Source organism: Neopsephotus bourkii, unplaced genomic scaffold (assembly GCF_033783945.1).
Source record: "Neopsephotus bourkii isolate Nb327-2 ecotype Australia unplaced genomic scaffold, CSIRO-AGI_Nbou_v1 NB_330, whole genome shotgun sequence".
NCBI lineage: Eukaryota > Metazoa > Chordata > Aves > Psittaciformes > Psittacidae > Neopsephotus > Neopsephotus bourkii.
In genome coordinates, this window is record NW_026900838.1 from 504,292 (window position 1) to 524,678 (window position 20,387).

At 36.7% G+C, this 20,387-nt stretch overlaps 1 protein-coding gene across 1 annotated transcript in view; it reads left to right on the top strand.

Moving 5' to 3' along the window:
- The window catches only part of EYS (eyes shut homolog), a 579,093-nt gene that overhangs the window by 461,053 nt on the left and 97,653 nt on the right, over window positions 1-20,387 (top strand). Inside the window, exons 28-29 of the mRNA XM_061347833.1 lie at window positions 13,130-13,238; window positions 16,675-16,895. Of these exons, the coding sequence (XP_061203817.1) occupies window positions 13,130-13,238; window positions 16,675-16,895 (330 nt within the window). The remainder of the gene's footprint in view (window positions 1-13,129; window positions 13,239-16,674; window positions 16,896-20,387) is intronic.

Here is a 20,387-nt window from a genome sequence, read left to right on the forward strand (position 1 = left end):
GGTGTTCAAAATCATTGTAACTGCAAGTGATTTTGTACTTAAAAAGAATATTATGGCTAATGATGGACAGCTAGTTAAGTTTCTCTTGAGAATAAAATATCTCTACATTGGTAAAGTCTCGTACTTTTGTACTCATCTTGTAAAGTTATTGTTCAACTGCTCCATGTAATCAAATTTAGGCTTCAATTTGTTCATTGTTTAGCAGAAGTCTCACAACTCACCCTTCATCAATACAATATTGTTTTGTTGCATTGATTACAATTATGACTTTTTCTAAATTAACAATATCACCTAATTTAATTCCCCTAAAATGTATTATTTTTGAGATAATAGATCCGTGTTAGGGAGCTTGTTTACCATTTTGTTTGCTGAAATGGATTCATCTCTATTTAAGAAAAGAATAGGTCAAAACCTATTATATAATGAATATTCAGAAAAAGGGTTTACTCTCTTTTCACATTAGAATATTCTTTCAGTTAAAATTATATTTGAATTCCCCTCATTTTTCCACTCCTTCTGCACTTTATATTAGGTCTTGCATAGGCTATAACTGGAGGCTTTAGCTGAAGGAAAGAGAAAACTTTCTGTTGTTATATATTTTTTAATAAAATTGCTTGAATTAAATTGCATCTATATTAAAAAATAAGGGAATTAGAAAAGCAAGATTAGAAGGTAAGAACGAGCTGTGCAAAAGACTCAAAGCACTTTACCTGAGGAATATCCACCTCTCGAGCTCCAAAAAGTAGGACAGTAGAAGTCTTTTTCTTTGGTTTAATGTAGAATCAAAGAAAAGTTAAAAGTAGCCGTAATGGAAACTAAAACAGCCTTCTTCAGGTGCAACAAATACCCAGTTAGTACATGAACCTTAGGCAAAGCTGTCAGAAACAGGAAAAGCAACAATATTCCGTTCTTAAAGGCCAGTTACTGGATTTAAAATGTTTTTTTATCAGCAATAAAAGCTATTGGCTCCATGAACTTATGTAACAGAAAAAAGCCCATAAAATATGCAAAGGAGCTAATTATGATCAAACAGAATAGTCAGTACATAAGCACAAACACAGTACATATTCTCCAACCTTCTAAGAACATGCTGTCCTGAAACTCAGATTAGCACATAAAGTTTCCAGAAGAGCTGGTGACTACTGTCACAATTAGTTTTGTAACAATCTATTCCAGTATGGTCATGATCATGGGTAACTGACAATAACTGTCATAATGATGATAAATATTAAATTTTGTTGTAGCTTCAAAACTCTGCGTAAGTGTTAATACTAATTTTTCCAGCATGTTTGTGTTATTCCCATTTTTTTGTGTGTGAAATGAAGATGTCAGTTTTTCAGTGTGCTGTCACAGCACACTGATATGTTGATACCACTGCAGTCCCTGTGAAGTCAGTGCAACTGCAGAGATATGATTAAGAGCGGAATTTGCACTTTCCTTTAAGAATCCAGACTGAGAACAGATATCTTTAAAGTCATGATTCATGAAGTATATATCTTGAAGAAAAGCATTCCTATGAAGTAAATGATCCTTAGTTTCATGCTGCCTGTAGTATGCTCGGTGATATATGCAATAGAAAGAGTCCCATTAACCAATCTACTAAAGGATCATATACTTGACTGTTGGACTGGCAGAGCTAGAGTATGTGAGGCATAAAGCAAGCTAAGTAGAGCCTAGCATAAACAGCATCTGTTTGACCTTAGGTAGATATTACCATTTTCATCTGTGCTTACACAGAAAACATGAATTTCTGGGGTTTTTTTAAGATTCTATATGATGTGTGAAAAACTGTATGCCAACATTAAGTAAAGAAATTGCATCTTCTGTGCTTGATAGACAATATTAGACAAGATAAAATGTGTTTGTTCTCCTTAGGCTCTCCAATTCTATTCATATCTCCACAGCAAGAGAAAAAAGGGACATTCTGCAATGTAGTGATCGTAAAGATATATAGTCTCACATATTCTTCAATGTGAAGCACCATTTGAAGGCTATTAGTATGCCTTATGTAGCAGGCAACAATCAAAATGAGGGAATGCAGATACCAAATATGCTGATGATAATAAGGGAACAGAAGATCAGAGATCAGTAAAAGGATTAATCAAAATTCCTGCTGATTAATAAAGTGGGCTGTTAAGAAATACTGCATCAGTCTTTGGCCTCACCTTTGAAGAAAGCGGAAAAACGTTTTATATGTCTGCTGTCTCTATACCTATCTGTACATTCCATTATTGTGCTTACATTTTTTGTAATAGGATGACATTGTTGACTTAATTTCAGCTTGTCATCTACTCTCAAGGATCTTTTCTGTGGAACTGTGTAACTTTCCAAGTCCTAGGAGCTTCCAAAATCCACTGTGAAGCACATTTTCCTTATAATTATTATGCCATATTAAGCACTGTGTTCATTATGTTAATACTAGATTAATTATTACTGGATTATGAGAAAGGACATGACAACAAGCCTAGCAAAACATGCCCTTAAGAGCTAACTGGATGAAAGCTGATGATTTGCATCAAGCCAGTTTCTGGTGAACCTTTATTATATTAATTTATCTCTAAACAAAGAAAATGTCACAGGAATAGAAGAGTAGAATAAATAAACTTAAAAAAAAAATACCTTTTAATGTAACAGAAGAGGTTTTGTCCAACAAAACCATGGTAAAACATCAGTGTCAGACTGACATCTTTTCATAATAAAACTGAGGAGTATGGAAGCTCACATATAATAAACAGGTTTGAAATTTAGCAGGTTCATTTTGGTAGTATGCAAAATATACTCACAGCATGTTAATAAGGGAAAGCCAATATGTGTTGTCTTCTTATGGATACTTAATTTCTTATAGCTTGATATATGTATGATGGGAGAATGCTCAGCAACATTAATATGAGAGCCATGTGAGAACGCTATTATTCTTCCTTAATCAGAACTGAGGAAGAGCTAGCCATATTTTCTCTCTTGTGTTAATGCAAGTTTGTTAACATGTGTTATACTTTTTGTTAGAATTTGGCCTGTTCTCAGAATACCCAGCAAGTACTCTGACTTTTGAAGTCAGAATTTTGACAAATTACATTCTCCAAACGTACAACAAATTACTCTACCTGGCAGTCTACTAAGAAACAAGAGGCAACTAGTACAATTTTAATGCCAAACTCTGTATCATCTTTATAGCAAAGTGTATAAAATATCTGTGAGAGAGATTAGACATGGTAACATAACAGCACTTTTATTAATATGGTCAGATTTTTGTTAAGAAAATTATGACCTCCTGGAATATGCAAAATCACATGGGGAAAAGCTATAAGGTTTCACCATTTCTTGTTTTTCCTTCTCAGACATGTAAATTTGAAGATATTTTAAAAGAAGGAAAAAAGCTGTGTGGCGGAATAGGGGAACAGCATGCATTTCGTACAAAAACTATGATATTACTGTGCAAATCATTCTGCGTATTACAGAGGAGTTCTGGTGTAAACATCATATGTACAACTCAATTCAAACTTTCTCATAGATTTTAATGTGTTGACAGAAGTACTTGTTATTTCCCACAGATAAATCCAAAAGTCTGGGAGAAAATCAAGTGTGTTCTATAGATAAAACAACACTGTCAATAAATCTATAATCAAATGCAAATCAGAAACATTTAATTCAAAAGGCAACTGATGTTAAAAGTAGTGCCTAAGACTGGTATTCCCATAAAACTGTGTATCTGTGTTCGGTAACAAATAGGTAGCTCCTTTTTATGTTTCCTTCTTTGCAACTACAATGAAGAAAGAGAAAACGAAGTTTTTTGAAGACTTTCAAAGTCAAACTGCTGAAAACTTAAGGGTTTTTAGAGCACTTTTTTTTAACTCTTTTCATTGAAAACCATAAGTAGTATTTTGCAGCAGTGCAATATGGGACACTCAGAGATGAACTGAGCTGAAGACAAGGCACTGTGTACAATGGTAGGAAAAAACTCCAATTCAATTTAAAATATTTTTCATTTTCAGCAGCAGCTAGTAACAGAACATCTAATGTCTTTTTGAATCAACAAAAATCATGTGGTACTGCAGGACCCACTATACTGTAGAAACACACCAAGCTGTATAATGCACAGAGATAGATAAGCAATATAATTTCTCTCCTAGCCATAGTGCCCTTACTATTGGAAACACGTGAGAGCAAGTGCTTATACTCATAAGGCAAGCTAGACCCCCAGAAATATTCATGTGCACTACTATGCTAATTTACTATCTTTCAGGGCTCACTCTCTGAAATTCAATCACCTTTGTGTATTTTTAGTTATTTTCCTACATATTCTACTAAAGCTGATAAAGAAATGAAAGAGGAATTTAAGAGCAAATAGCAGAACATTTTTTAGCATTGTTAGGAGGAACAGCCTTCTATGTGTGGATATGGGAAGCTGTCAGCAATAATGGGGAATATAATGTTCAGTCTAATGCTGCCAAAGACTGTTAACTGTTTTCCTTCACATAGTGGGGAACAGCTTTTAAATATTACACAAATACCAGATATTCTAGGACACAACAATTAAGAAAACACTGAAAATAAACCATCAGCAAAACTGTCAGATTTTCTGCCCCATCAGAAGAGCCTTTTATAATTAGGGTTTCTTTTCTTCTCCAAACACAGACCTCTGACAACTAATCAGAATCAGAATATCTCAGGTTGAAAGGGACCCATGAGGATCATTGAGTCCAAATCCCTGCTCCTCACAGGACTACGTAAAACTAAACCATTTGACTAACAGCATTGTCCAAATGCTCCTTGAACTCTGACAGCTATGGTGACATGATCACTTGCCTGGATATCTTATTCCAATGATAAACCATTCCCAATGAAGAATCTTTTCCTAATGTCCAGTCTGAACTTTCCCTGACACAGCTTCATTTCACTTCCTCATGTCCTATCACCGGCCATAAGAGAGAGGAGATCATAACCTCCTACTCCACTGCCTGCCTTGAGGAAGCTGTAGCCTGCAATGAGATCACCCCTCAGCCTTTTCTTCTCCAACGTGAACAAACTGAGACCTCAGCCACTCCTCATAAGTCTTGCCCTAAAGACTTTTCACCATCTTGGTCACTTCTCTGGACACACTAATTGTCTGATGTCCTTCTTATGTTGAGGCATCCAAAACTGCACACAGTACTCAAGATGGGGTTGCACCAATGCAGTGTAGAGTTGGACAATTACCTCCCTCAGCTGGCTAGATATACTGTACTATATGCACCCTAGGACACAGTTGGCCCTTTTGGCTGTCAGGGCACACTGTTGACTCGTATTCAACTTGCCATCAACCCAAACCCCCAGATATTTTTGCAGGGTTGTTCTCAGTCTCTCAGGATTGTCCCATCCTACATGGAGAATTCAGACTTTGCTCTTGTTATTTCACACAGCTGGTGATTGCCCAGCTCTCTAGTCTATTCAGTTCTCTCTATAAAGCCTCTCTGTAAGTAGAGACTACCCTTAAAGGAATCCACAGCTCTTCCTAGTTTTTAGTATCATGGGCAAACTTACTTAATGTACCTTTGATTCCTGAATAAAAGTAATTTATAAAAACTTTAAAGAGAATTGTCCTTAAAATTGAGCCCAGGGGAACCTCACCGGTGACTGGTTGTCAGCCTGATGTAACCCCATTTATTTTGTCTCTGAACCTCACCAATCAGCCAGTTGCTCACCCAACATACTACAAACTTGTTCAGCTGTGTGCTGGACTGTGAAAAAAAGCATCAAAAGCTTTGCTAAAATCCAAAGCCACCATATCTATTGGCTTTCCTCGGTCAGTTACATGGGTGACCTTATCATAAGGGCTTTCCCCTCATGAACTATTGGCTATGACCATTGTCTCTGAAGTGGTTTTCAATAATTCCCAGAATACCCTTCTCCATATTTTACCAGGTACTGAAGTGAGACTGACAGGCATGTAATTACCAGGGTCTTCTTTCTTATCTTCCTTAAAAACTGGGACATTTGCCAGCTTCAGGTTGACTGAGACCTCTCCAGACTCCCAAGACTATTATAAAATAATGGCAAGAGGTCCTGCAATAACACCACCCAGTTCCTTCAGTATCTTGGATGACTCCCATCAGGCCCACAGGTTTATGTGCAACTGGCTGGAGCTGCAAGCCTAGAACAAATTCAGGATCAGCTGGAGTTTATCATAGAATCATAGAATAGTTAGGGTTGGAAAGGACCTTAAGATCATCAAGTTCCAACCCCCCTGCCATGGGCAGGGACACCTCACTCTAAACCACATCACCCAAGGCCTCGTCCAACCTGACCTTGAACACTGCCAGGGATGGAGCATTCACAACTTCCCTGGGCAACACATTCCAGTGCCTCACCACCCTAACAGGGAAGAATTTCCTCCTTATATCCAATCTAAACCTCCCCTGTTTAAGTTTTAACCCATTATCCATTGTCCTATCACTACAGTCCCTAATGAAGAGTCCATCCCCAGCATCCCTATTGGCCCCCTTCAGATATTGGAAGGCTGCTATGAGGTCTCCACACAGCCTTCTCTTCTCCAGGTTGAACAACCCCAACTTTCTCAGCTGATCTTCATATGGGAGGTGCTCCAGTCCCCTGATCATTCTCGTGGCCCTCCTCTGGACTTGTTCCAACAGTTCCATGTCCTTTTTATATTGAGGACACCAGAACTGCACACAATACTCCAGGTGAGGTCTCACGAGAGCAGAATAAAGGGGCAGGATCACCTCTTTTGACCTGCTGGTCACACTTCTTAGATGCAGCCCAGGATACGGTTGGCTTTCTGGGCTGCAAGCACACACTGCCAGCTTATGTTCATTTTCTCATCGACCAGCACCCCAAAGTCCTTCTGTGCAGGGCTGCTCTGAATCTCTTCTCTGCCCAGCCTGTAGCTGTGTCTGGGATTGCTCCAAACCAGGTGTAGGACAAATGCCTCCCTAAATGCATTCCAAAACTTCACACAGCTCTTTCTTTTTTTCTTTCTCTTTTCTTTTTTTTACATTTCGGTCAGCTCATAGCAACTAGAAAACCTGATATTTGTGTTGAATACTGCAGGTTATGACAGATGTTTCAAATAAAATGTCAGACATAAAATGAAACATTCATTTTTATAATTTTCAGTTCTTAGTGCTGTAATTGAAAGTGGTAAGAAATACCAAAATTTGACCTTGTTGAAATAAAATAAGGTAGACACATGAAAACTTCCATGAAAGCAGCATTTTGAATATAATTTTAGGAAGAGTAAGTATTTTTTAATAATGATTTGTTTTTGAGGAAAAAAAAATAGTGAGTGCAAGAATTTTAGAAAGAAGTACCAAGAGGTTATTAAAACTGTAAGACACAGTACAGATTTTCACACTTCTGAATTCAATGTGTTCAGTCAAAAGTAAAATCACTGCTCTTGAAAATTCTGTATTTCTTGACAGCTGGTTAGATGTTCCCTTGACAACTGCTCTGGTTAATCAAGGGTGTAGATGAATCCACTGTTTCAGTGTTTTCCAGGAGTCATTTTATATTGTGTCTTTAATATCAACACTTTTTTCAGTAAGGAGTATTTTTATGAGGATTTTTTTCCTGTGTTGAGCTGTTAAGCTGGGCTAGTGTTTGTCAGTTTGTAGGGAAGAAAATAACAAATAGTTCTAAATATAATCCTCCAACTGTGGCATTAGAAAATAGACAGTAGTATATAACTACTTTGTAATCATTTTCCAGAAGACCAGAAACCCTGGTCTGCAGTAGTGAGAGATACGTGCTCAGAAAAATCCTTTATCATAATAATTTAGTGTGGATAAAAACAGAGGCTGTTTCTTGTTAAAATGGTGGTAGGGTTTTTTATACCTGATGATCTGACATTTTAATTTTGTTATGCCTCTCCTTAATGGGTTAGAAATATGGCTGCACCTTCAACACTATATAGAAAACATAATTGCTATAAACTAAATTTCCTTAAGTATGTTTACACAAGCATTAATGCACCATTTCTACATGATTACATTAAATAATTATAATGCATGAATGTAGTTAAAAGTCATCCAGAAGTTCCAGTCTCCAGACCTATTCTCATCCACGTTGTCAAATATGTAATCAGTTTAAGACACTTTACTGTGTTTCCCTTGATATAAACTGGAAGCTGAAACAATCATGCTATCAATTAGGGCTTAAGTCAGTTTCTCCAATGATTAGAAGAAACATTAGTAGAATTTTGTCTTCATTCTTTCTACTGTGCTCCTTGAGTGCCACCTGGTGACTAGTTTGAAAGAAAGAAAAAAAATAGGATTACATTTCCAGGTGAAGTAGCTGTGATAATTTAAGCTAAAACATTTGCTCGAGCAAGATTATAGCAAGTAACATTTCATTTAGAAATGCCTCAATGTTAGCTAGATTAAGACAATTCCTTTCTATATCACTTCCAGACTGAAATTAATCCAATACTTAATATCCACTGGTATATGTCATATGTATAAGTATGTTAAGTAAACATTGCATTTGGATAGAAATTCAGTGTTCATACACATAATTAGTCAAGATGCAACTAGTTATAAAGAGTAATCACTCTTTATAACTTCTGTTTTGCATCTGTCAAGGTCCATGAGTCTTTTGTAAAGAAACAGCCCCTGTAAAAAATGCTTTGTTAATACTTGTTCTTAACTACTTTATATAAAATCCACAGCAGCTATGAAAAAAAAATCAAGTTATCCTAAGACAAGCATATAAAGGAAGGCTGAACCTCTTCTTATTTCAAATTGTGGAAACAAGCACTACATCAGGCCTGTACATTACAGGAAAAGGTTTGGCTCCACATGGCTCTAGACCTATTTAGATTTTTGTGCCTAACATTCCATTAGATCCCCACCCCACACTAATTTCCTATAACTACTCCCCACACACTCACTTCTCTACTGGCCTGTAAATCCTTTTTATATCATTATAAGTATGATGGGCATGGATCACAGTTTTGGTGCCTGACAAAAAATAATCATGCAGTAGGAATCACATTACATTCTCTCCTGTAGCTGTCTCTGGAGGGAAAAATACACTGGCTTTGAATGCAACTGAAATACACCACTGAGATGCGAGGCAGATGGACTGAAATGCCTTCAGCATCTAAATGACTGAAAAAGTACAACTGAACTAAAAATACTTCAAAATTTAAAGACGTCAATGATTAGCCAATTACAGCTCAGGTGTTCTTAATGTGAGGTCAGCATCTCATAATATAAGGTTAATTAGAAAAATAAAGAAAAAATGTCAAGAGAATAAATCATTAGTCCCATTTTGTCTTTTCTAATGTGGATAATGGATTTCAATCTTCTATGAGATGCATGAAATAATACAACTGCATTTATCCAGTTGCAAGATAATGACAAATTTAATCTTAGATTATAAGAAAAATATGATCAAGTTATAGAGGTCCATGAAGTGGTATTTTAGTTCAGGTCATTTCTGTCACAGAATATTTCAAGTACATTCTTTTTCCTGCTATTTTTTAAAAAAACTAGTATCATTGTGTCTTGCATATGTCTATACTGTAGCACTTCATGGGTTTAAATGCTATACTAAAGATAGAGACAGCATTTCTGGTTTAATTGCCATTTTTCATTATTTTCATAATTTTCTCAGAAAACTGTCTTTCTGGGCTGTAATTTTCCATGCTCTGCCTCTTTCTAAAAGCTATTCTAAACATATTCAAGTAATCTAGCAAATTCAAACAGTCCTAATTTTGCGGTACTGTAAGCATGAAAAATATTCATTCTGTTCACATTTCAAATGACAGTTTTTCCTTTCTGACACAAGACAGAGAGGAATTTCTGGTATTACTTGCTTGGAAATCCTTGCAGAGAAAGGCACAAATGCTGAAGAAAGTAGGTAGCATTCCAAATGTGCACTCCATATCCAGGGCAGTGCATTGCTGCTTATAGCCTGTGGGTTTTTTTCCTCACAACTTAGTCACTATAATCTACTTGTTGATGTCAAACAAAACAGTTCTTTTATTTAAGATTTCATTGCTATATCTTAAATATAAAAGAAAGGCATTATTTCCTTTGTGGAGTTGAGACCTAATGATGATAATCACTGGGTAATGAAACTGCTGTTTATAGGGACTGGGGATCTTTGGCAATTATTTTTTCTTTTTTTTTTTCTGACACATTTCTTTAAAGATAGAATGGATCACAAGATATGCCTGTGTAGGGGTGACTGTGTTATTATCTATATGAATTTAGGGTACTTGGGCTTGTCTACATAAACATACTGCAGTAAAAACCATGTCAGCCTGAAGAAATATTTAAGGCTTATTTTGATTGTACCTATTTTTAATGTTCCACCTTTTCTTTTCCCCTAGCACAGAATCAAAACAAGAAATTATGTGTACAAGACAATGAGAATGTCTGAATGCCAGCCATTTGCAGTGAAAGTTTACAGTGCTGAATTTGGCTTGGATGGCTAATTCCTTGAAAATGATCAAACTGGCACAGATCATATTGTTCTTTTCTTTTCCATTAGATAACATTTTTCTTTACTAACTTTTCTGCATCACTTAAACATTTGCTCTTAGTGGGCTAGACTATTATAATATGTGATATAAGGTGTTAAACCATAAATTGATTTAGAAATTGCAGGAGATGCGGACTTCAGAAACCTTACTAAAATGCAGGGACAAGGCAAAGGTTAGGCTTTGCCAGGAGTATGTTAAGTCTATACTAAAGTATCCACTCAGAGTAGATAGCATCAAGGAAAGGTTATGAGTTATTTTTCCCTCTGCAAATCCTAAATGAGCTGATTTTCTTTCATGTGAGAAAGTTTATACACTGTGATTTACCTGGACAATTCCCAGCAGGTGAAATATAAATAGGAATAATAAATAAAATTCACGTATATTTTATATATCAAGAATTGGTTGGAAATCATAGTAGCTGAAAATACTTCCTCCAAAATTGTCCTTATTTCAAGTATCCAAAAAGGCGATCACAAAACTATCTTCCATTATACTCATTATTTTTAAGGAGGAACTTCTATTTAATCAGTTCACATTTTATAATGGAATTGTGAAAATTAGGTGATCCTCAGAACAGCAGACATTGCTTCTTATTCCTTACACTCAAAAGCAGATTGTTATGCAAAATTTAGACTACATGAGAAGGAACTTAAAATATACTTAAAACAACATGATCTTTTTTTTTTTTAATCTGAAATAAGAAAGAAAAATTAACATTTTTCAAGCATATTTGAATATCTAGGGGTCTAGATCACATTTCAAAAGGTAATAATAGAATATGCCATTGAAATAGCTCACTCTTTAAAAACAAAATTAAAAACATTGTTCTTTCTGGCTCAAAAATCAGAAAAGTGTTGCATATTCGCAAAGGTGGAATAACTTAACACATTTCAACCCCATGCAGCAGAGCACAGTGAAAAGTCAATGAATTAATATTGACTGAATTTACTCTGGAACCAGAAGCAATATAACCATTGGAAAGGTAAGATTTATTAATATGGGTGCATCACCTGCTGATACAAATATACCGCAAATAAGACTCTCTCAGAAACCACTGCACTGCAGTGAATGATATAAATATTCATTAGGGGACCAATACTATATCCATTCATGTCAATACAATGTTCCCACTAACCTCGGAGGTGCAGACTGAGACTAAATTTCATACTGAATCTACAGACAGCAAATGAAACAGTAAGACCATAGACACAATAGTAGAAAAACAAAGCTCAAGGCATCATATGGGATAAATCATACAACAGCAGCTGTGCACAACCAACAAAGTGTGGTGCATGAAAAGGGAGGCATTCGGGAGCATGGTAGGTCTTGATGTTGTTTATTCAGGATTATTCAAAGACAAATTTCTCTTTGGCTGTGCTGAGGTCATTTTTAGGAACAGTAATCTATGCTTCCAGTGTTCAGGACATAATGGGTTTTAAAAAATGTTAACTCTTTCATATGTCTATGGCCTAACATAAAACTTAATCTATCCCAGCACAAAATAGTTTATAAGTTTCCTTCAATCCTCCTTTACTATTTGCCCAAATAAAAAATAAAAAGAAAAAGAAAATTTGGCAGTCTGTATATATGGCTTGGGTTTTTTTCAGAATCTCTTGTAAAATCTTTTGCGTAACATTTGTGAAACGTTACACAAGAATTTAACATTGCTCTTGTTAAAGGCCTTACTCTGGAAACCAAAATATATGGATTTGATCAAATAGGATTTCATGTACAAAGTGCATATAGTCAGTAAACCTCAGCATGCCTCCTAAAAGGAGGTCCATCACATTCTGTTATAAAGGTTGTGAAAAATAAAACTGAGGCAAAATGTAATTGGGAAGCTTTCTACAAAACTAGCAAAGCTCAGTTTAAAAGAATCTATTCACTACTATTCTCTTATTCTGCCACTGTGATAATGTTTATGCAAGTTTCCTTTCTAAATACAAACCCAGTATATTTGAAAAATCATCTTGTTCAATTGAATTTTTATTGCTGATACTATAAATTGCATTTTTTTAGGATCTCATCATAGGAAGAACCTGAAGAATTCTCAGTGTTTCATTGAATGCTCTCTAGTATTTACTTTACAAATTCTCTTAACCTTATATTCATCTTTATCTCTGAAGCTCAGTACCAGAGTTTCCATTAACAACATGCTTCCCAAGTAGCAGTAACTATATCACAGTGTAATCTTGCTGCTCAGAGGCATGCAGCCTTTCATTTCTTATTCTATTTCTGTTTCCCCTGTAGGGCAGGAAAAGGAAATTTCCATTGAGGGACTTCAGCATCATTCAGCATTGTTACTCGTCCAACATTTTCTATACTAGGGAGAACATATGTCAGCCACAGTGAGCACTTAAAATCTATCAATACCCACTTACATATGTAAAGATTTCTTTGTATACATTTCAAACACCTGAGTCAAAATCAGTAGGAAAGCAAATAAAAAAGGGATGTTAGAAGAAACTTGCATATTTTGTCTCCTGGGTAGTCCAAGTAGCCATGAAACTTGAATTATTAGTGTCCAAAGATTGTCATTCTTTACAGAGGCAGAAACTTCTTTTTCACCTTGCTTTTGCTGTGTGAGGTTTGGATACTCTGCTGTCAATAGCGTAAGTAGTAATGATACTTTCCATTTCCTTCCAGTTATATGTTGCCTGTGAGCAGTCCTCAAGGCTACTGTATGATTGAAATGGCTGTAGATGGAAATCCTCCTGTACAACACAGACTTTCTCTCTTATATCAAACAACTCAGGTGAGTCTGCAAAATATCAAAAAACAGTTATTTGCTTTGAACGTTTCATCTGCATATGCACTTTAGTTATTTTCAAAGGAGAATAGGTATTATAACTTTTTCTAATGGAAGAAATATAATTCCTCATCAGATATCATCATATATCATAGAATCATAGAACTTAAGTTCTCTTTAGTATCTCTTTTCACATCAAGTATCCACAGTATTTGCTTTTAACTGATTTCATTTAACTGATTTTCAAAATTTTATTTTAACTGCATAAAGTTCATCACTGTCCCTATTTTGAAATTGGAATCATAAGACTTATTATAAATGGGCAATATGCCGTCTTTCCCAAATCTAGAGTTTTTCTGTTATTTTTTGTCTCCATGTCATAACTTCTTCCTGTTATGCATTCTCTCATCACAAGGTTATTTCTGCATGATACATTTTAAATGTTTTCAGACTTGAGAATATGAACTGTGATTGACAGTTCATTTTGGAAATTTGTTCACTAGAAGTCAGGCCAGTTAGCTGTAGAGCTGTTAATCATGAAGTACATCTCAGTGTATTGCACTGCTAGTTAGTAATGGAATTTCTTCCCTCTTTCTTCTGTGAGTCAGTATCTAGGTCTTTGTTCAGTCTGAGGTAAAGTAACTTGTATTAGATGTTGCTATTAGACCAATCAGTTGTCTTTTCCTAGACTCCAGATGATCAATCTGATGTTTTGCTGCAGAAGGTTGCTTTGTCTCTCACTTTGTGTTTCAGGTTCATTTACTCTGGCAGAACATAAAGCTAACGCTATTGCCAGCTTCTGCATAGAGAATATGAGGAAAGAACATACCCATCAGTACCTAATTACATAGATAAGCCAGCAATACCTTACTAGTAGAAAAACTTACATGTAGCTACCTTTGATGTCATGAACCAAGATCATACATCAGAATATTTCTTTTCCTAATCAGGAAATTTCCTTGGCTCCTAAGAAAGTCGACAGCTGTTCTCTGTTTCTTTTATTTGGCTGGGGCTGGGGGGTATGTCCACATTTCATACCACAAAATGAGGGTTTGAAGTGAATGTTCCCACTTACCACAGTTTGGTTCATGTTGAATAGCGTCCTGGAGTGTGACAGCTGAATTCTTTTAGGCTAAAATAGTACAAGAGATGCTCTCTATAAATACACTTGATATGTTGTAACCACAAATAGGTATTTCATGGCACTAAATTATAGTTTGTCCAGAATCACCGCTTCCATGGCATGTAGCATGAATGTTCATGACTACTACACTTCACAGGTCTGCTCCTAATCTCTCAGAGCCCTGATTTTCTTTACGAGGTACACAAGCAGAGGAAGGAAGGAAGGAAGGAAGGAAGGAAGGAAGGAAGGAAAAGGAAGGAAGGAAGGAAGGAAGGAAGGAAGGAAGGAAGGAAGGAAGGAAGGAAGGAAGGAAGGAAGGAAGGAAGGAAGGAAGGAAGGAAGGAAGGAAGGAAGGAAGGAAGGAAGGAAGGAAGGAAGGAAGGAAGGAAGGAAGGAAGACATTTCTTACCACTAAGAGGACTAATTAATTTCTTCCCATTACTGGTCAAGCTAATCCTTTTTACCACTCAGGCTCCAAGTGAAGGAGGACAATTTCAAATTAATATTTGAAAAGTTAAGCATTACTATTACAGAAGTTAACATAATGCTAATATAATGTTATGTTGAACCTTTTAATAAGACTTGCAGGCATTATTCATGAGTGCTTTCTTAAAATATATTCCACTTAAATTCAGAACAGGACCTTTAGAGAAATAATATGTATTATGGTGTACTAGCATATCTAACATACCATGATAAAATACATTGATGTGAGAAGCTGAACAAAGGCTACTGAAGTTGTTCTGTGGTGCACTGGATCTGCCCCCAAGGTCAGTGCTTTCATAAAATAAGCCAAGTAATAGAAATACTGCATTGCAAGAGGAGAGTTAAAACTATGTTTCCTAATTATAGATGTTTTACATTCCAGTCCAATGCTTTGCTTCATTTTTGTAACAGGTTCACAAGCAGAGAGAAAATGCCTGTCTGCAAAAATTGTTTACAAATCTTGCGTATAACTATGACTGTTCATAGTTTTGTTTGAAAAGGTATAAACTGATATTAAATGAATTCAACAAATGCTGAGCCTCTATCTTGGAATTCCTTCCACATGAAAACTCTGATTTAATTTTATCCATGTTCTAAAAGAAGCAGTGATTTTTCTTTCTCTTTGAAACAAAAGATCTTGTAAGTAAAGGATTGTCTGGTGGTGTTCATGTTCATTGTACCTCCAAACTTACAATTGTCAGCAACATAGCTCCAAGACTGATAAAAGCAATATAGGAAACAGCAAAATCATACAGATGTGTAAACTCCAGAAAAAAACAATGTGATGTTTTCCTAGATTTATACAGTTGATGTCTGAATATGATGGTGAAGAGCCTCTTCTCTATAAATTATCTCATCACATGCTTTGCACATAGTGTGTTATATTTTCCATACTACTGGCTTATTCCAACTTGGCTTAGATTGGCTAGGTTTCACCTTCCGTCAGGATTAATGGTATTGTACAAATAGATGCACCACAATGTGATACACATGTGGAAAAAAAATATATCTTTTCAATTCTTCATGACAGGCATTTAGCAAAGGAACCTCGGAATGGTGAAATCTCATGTCAGAGCTCCAGAAAATCAGGCATTGGTTTGAGGAGTAGAATTCGGTGCTAAATAAGTCACAGATCCTTTATATGTGATGGTGAAAGGTTTGACTTCTGTGACAGGTAACACAGGAAATATCATGCTGAGCACAAATACAGTTTAGTCAGTACTAGTATGAAATACTTGTGGGTGGCTTTTTGGTACCAAGTTGAAGTTCTAGACATTTGTGGCTGTAGAATTTGCTACCTAAAACTTTCCCTTTCCCCCTGGGCTTCAGTATAGTGGTCTGGTTTATGTTATTCATCAAAAAAACCAATCTTTTTTCTGTATTCCCCTTTTCTTGGGGTCCTATAGGATCCAGATCCTGAAAAAAAAAAAACAACTTTGTCTTTAGGGCTAAAACTTGACCTGTATTCCTGCACAAATACTCAACCATGAATGTAAAATTCATAGAACAGAATAAGGGAAGCAATGAGAAATCCTTACTATGTTTATTATGATTAAGGCTGGGAATTCCAATTCATGTGCATGTTGTCTTACACATTTGAAGATATGTAAATACAATAAATCACTCTTTTGTATGGCTTTTTTTATTATTATTTTTTTTTTAAGAGAACCACAGAACCACATTTGAAAAACTAATCCTTTCAGCAAGTTTGATAGCTTTTGGCAAGCTTCAAGTAATAGCAATTTCCTTTATCTCTAATTATTGTTCACTGGTTGCTTACAGTAATACCTCAAATAATATTCTTTTCTGATAAATTTTTTCTTGTTTCTGCAGATCACCTTTGGATCAATCTTCCTTGGAAATGTTCCTGTTCATGAAGAGGTTCATCGATGTGCTGGACAGATACATGGCTATAAAGGATGCATTAGGGATTTTCAAGTTAACAACAAAGAGTTATTCATCATAGATGAGGCACTTGGAGGGAGGAATGTTGAGAACTGCAATGTTCCAATATGTGATTATCATCCATGTCACAATGGTGGTACCTGCACAAGGTGAGAGTCACCCCTTTAATCATTTTATCATCTGTTTACACTCTGTGACTGGTAGATTCATCCTTTGTGAAAAATTACTATAATATTCTGCATAATGCAGAAATAGAAAATGTGACATCCTCATGCCTAACCAGGGGGATTTTATAGCTTGCTTGCTCACATGAAAAAAAGATACAAAATGTAATTACATTGCCAACACAGTATACGTATTGGGCTGCTGCCAGAATTACTTTGCAATCAACTAGATCAGTTCCACTACAAGGCTTGGTGACTAAATCAGGTTGTTTATAGACGTTTTGGACAGAAACACATAAGACTTATTCTTCTGTCTAAAAACTGTATATTTTTAAGCCTTGTACCCTCACACATCTTCATGGTGTACTCCTGGGTAGACAGCATAGGCCTTCAGTATCATGCTAAGAAAGCACTAACAGGTAAGACCACCGTCAGGATGTGTGACTAATCATTGTCAAAGAACCTTTGAAAGTTAAAGTGCAACATGCTAAAAGAGGAAATGGGGTCCAAAAGTGACATGGGTTAAAAGCAGAGGATGATAGTTCAGCTGAATGATGGTTCTACTGGGGCACAGCAACTTGATCACTGCCTAAGGCAGTTAGCATTTGAGAACCATGTTTCTGTTTAAAACTGATAATATTTGCGAAGTAGCTGCCATGTCTATTTTAAAAATTGTACTTCAAGGCAAATGCTGAACAGAATATAGTCTAAAGTCCTTTTGAAGCTCTGGATCACTGTGTGTTTCTTAGGTTGAGGACACCTGGAATCAAAGTTTTGAGGTGCCATCTTTGCCTCTCTTGATTGATGTAAGCACAGAAAGAACACCAAACAGGTTTTTGATCTCAAAGTCTTTTTTGACTAGAGTACAGACGAAAGCAAGGGAACTTTATGAAAACAAGCACAATTTGCCTAGCAGTATGGTGAAAGTGAGTGTGTACTTGGGAGTAATGAGTCTGGTTTTCCTCTTTTATCCCTTGATATCTCTGGCATCTAACGACTGTCCTGTTATCTATCGTTATGGAATACTGTTTCATTTAAAGCTTGGGTCCTGAATAATTCATGACTATTGGATTTGTTTCCTGCTTTTCTGCTTTCCAACTGCTGGCCTCAGCCCTTTTCAGAAATGTTTTTGTTCTGAAATGGGTCACTGCTCTCCTGTTCGGAGGAGACACAGAAGCCATGTGCATGTGCAAGCCAGGGATAGGCAGCTCTATGGAAGAACAACTTTCATGATTTTCTACAGCCGCCAACTGATTTTCAAGGATCACCTCCTCCAAGCTCTCAGTGGTCCATTCCAATGAGTAAGGAATCAAGTGGCAGGAAACCTGCATGGATGAACAGAATACTCCTGACAAAACTTAAACATTAAAAGGAAGCATGTGAGAGGTAAAAGAATGGCTGGGTGACGTGGGAGGAGTATAGAGAATATATCCAAATACACAGATACGGGGAAAGCCAAAGTCCATCTGGATATTAAGCTGGCAGGAGACATGCAGAGACAAACCAAAGGCTTCTACAAATATGTCAGCAGCAAATGGAAGACTTGGGAAAATGTGAGCTTGCTGCTGAAAGGGGCAGGCATTCTGGTGACAAAGCATCCAGAAAAGACTTAGAAACTCAGCACTTTTTTTGGCTCAGTCTTTGTTTATAAGTCTGACTTTCAGGAATCCCTTTCCTCTCAGGCATGTAGGAGAATGTCTGGAGCAAGGAAGATTTATACTTGGTGGAGAAGGATCAGATTAGGGAACATTCAAACTAACTGGATATGCATGAGTCCTTGAGATCTGATAGGAGTCATATGAATGCTGAGGAAGCTATCTGACGTCATAGCAAGGTCAATCCTGATAATCGCTGAAAGATCAAGGGAGAGGTTCCTGAGGACTAGAAGACTACTTTCAGGAAGGGCAAACTACAGGATGGTTAGCCTCACTTTGATCTATTGGAAGCTGAAGAAACAAATTGTCCTGAAATTTGTTTCCAAACACATTAAGGACAAGGAAGTGGTTGGGAGTGGTCACAATGGATTTGTGAAGGGGAAATTGTGCTTAACCAACTCTATAGCCTTCCACAATGAGATGACTTCATTGACAGATGAGAGGACAACACTGGATGTTATTTACTCAACTTTAGTAAGGCTCCAACACTGCCTTCCATTAAATTGTTGGTGACAAACTGATTAAGTACTGGCTAGGTAAGTGCACAGTGAGGTGAGCTGTAAACTGGCTGAAGGGCAGGCTCAAAAAGAGCAAAGGATCAGCAACAGAAATTCCATCTGGAGGCAGATTTGACTGGCTAGAAAGCAGCTTTGCACAGACTTACTAGTTCTGGTGGACTAGTTGACCATGAGTCAGCGAAGTGCCCTAGTAACAAAGCAAGCCAACAGCATCCTGCATTAGTGGGTCAAGGGAGGTTCCTCTCTTCTCTTCTCACCTGGTTTGCTGGTTTTCATATGTCCATGTACACATTCTTCAGTCAGTTCACAAGGTGTTCATGTTGAGTAAGTTTCACATTGCTAGGAAGATCTAGATGCCATTTCTTGCATCCAATTTCTGCAGCTCTCAATTCAGACTGTTCACTTGACAGAATAGTTTTTTTCTTTATAAGAAGCTGATCATTCCTCTTAGGTGTCAAGGCTGCCAACAAAAACTATCACAACAAATTACTTCTCAGGATTTGGAAGTCTCCCTTGGATAGGTTACTAGGTAGTGGTCTTCAGAGGAGCAATTCCTGCATCCCAAAGTCCTGAAGCTTCAGTCTGTCTACAGTGTATGCAACATTCCCTTTCCTGGAGAGTTAAACATATATGTGACAAAATACTGCTCCACCACTGTATACCATGTAATCAATCAAATGGCTTTTGCTTTGCTAAGAGTGACAGACCTAAAAGATTCACTTCTTGATAAGTCATCTACCTCACTTCACCAATTTCTTGATAGATGATGTAAAAAAGGTGTCATGCTGGGATGAAAATTTGCCTGTGCTAGCAGCCATTTTTCAGGAGTATTGGCAGGCATTTTACACAGACTCTACCTGACAGAATGCCAGAGTCAGAAACCCCTTTGGGGAATGCTTCACTTTGCTGTATACTGATTCCATTTTCCACAGGCCTGAGCAGATAAGAATGACTTACGTACCGCCTGATCAGCCTTAGCTGGTCTGGCTCCAGAACCTCTGAATGCTTGCAAAGTTTGTTTGTCCAGTGCTTCAGTACGCAAATCATCTCCTGAGTGATGAGAGATTATGTGCTATAGACTCTTCCTGTACTTCTTTCCAGGCAGGGCCTGCAAACATCATGAATCTATTTAGTAAATGTTCATACTGCAACAACCTCTATTCAGTAAGTGGACCAATTTTGAGTGTGTTAGTCTTGTTGTACTTCAGTGCTTTGTTTACAAATAGCATACCTATTTAGCTCAAAGACAGAGGTTTATCCCCACACTTTGTTGCTTTATCCTAGCAATTATTTGATTATTTACC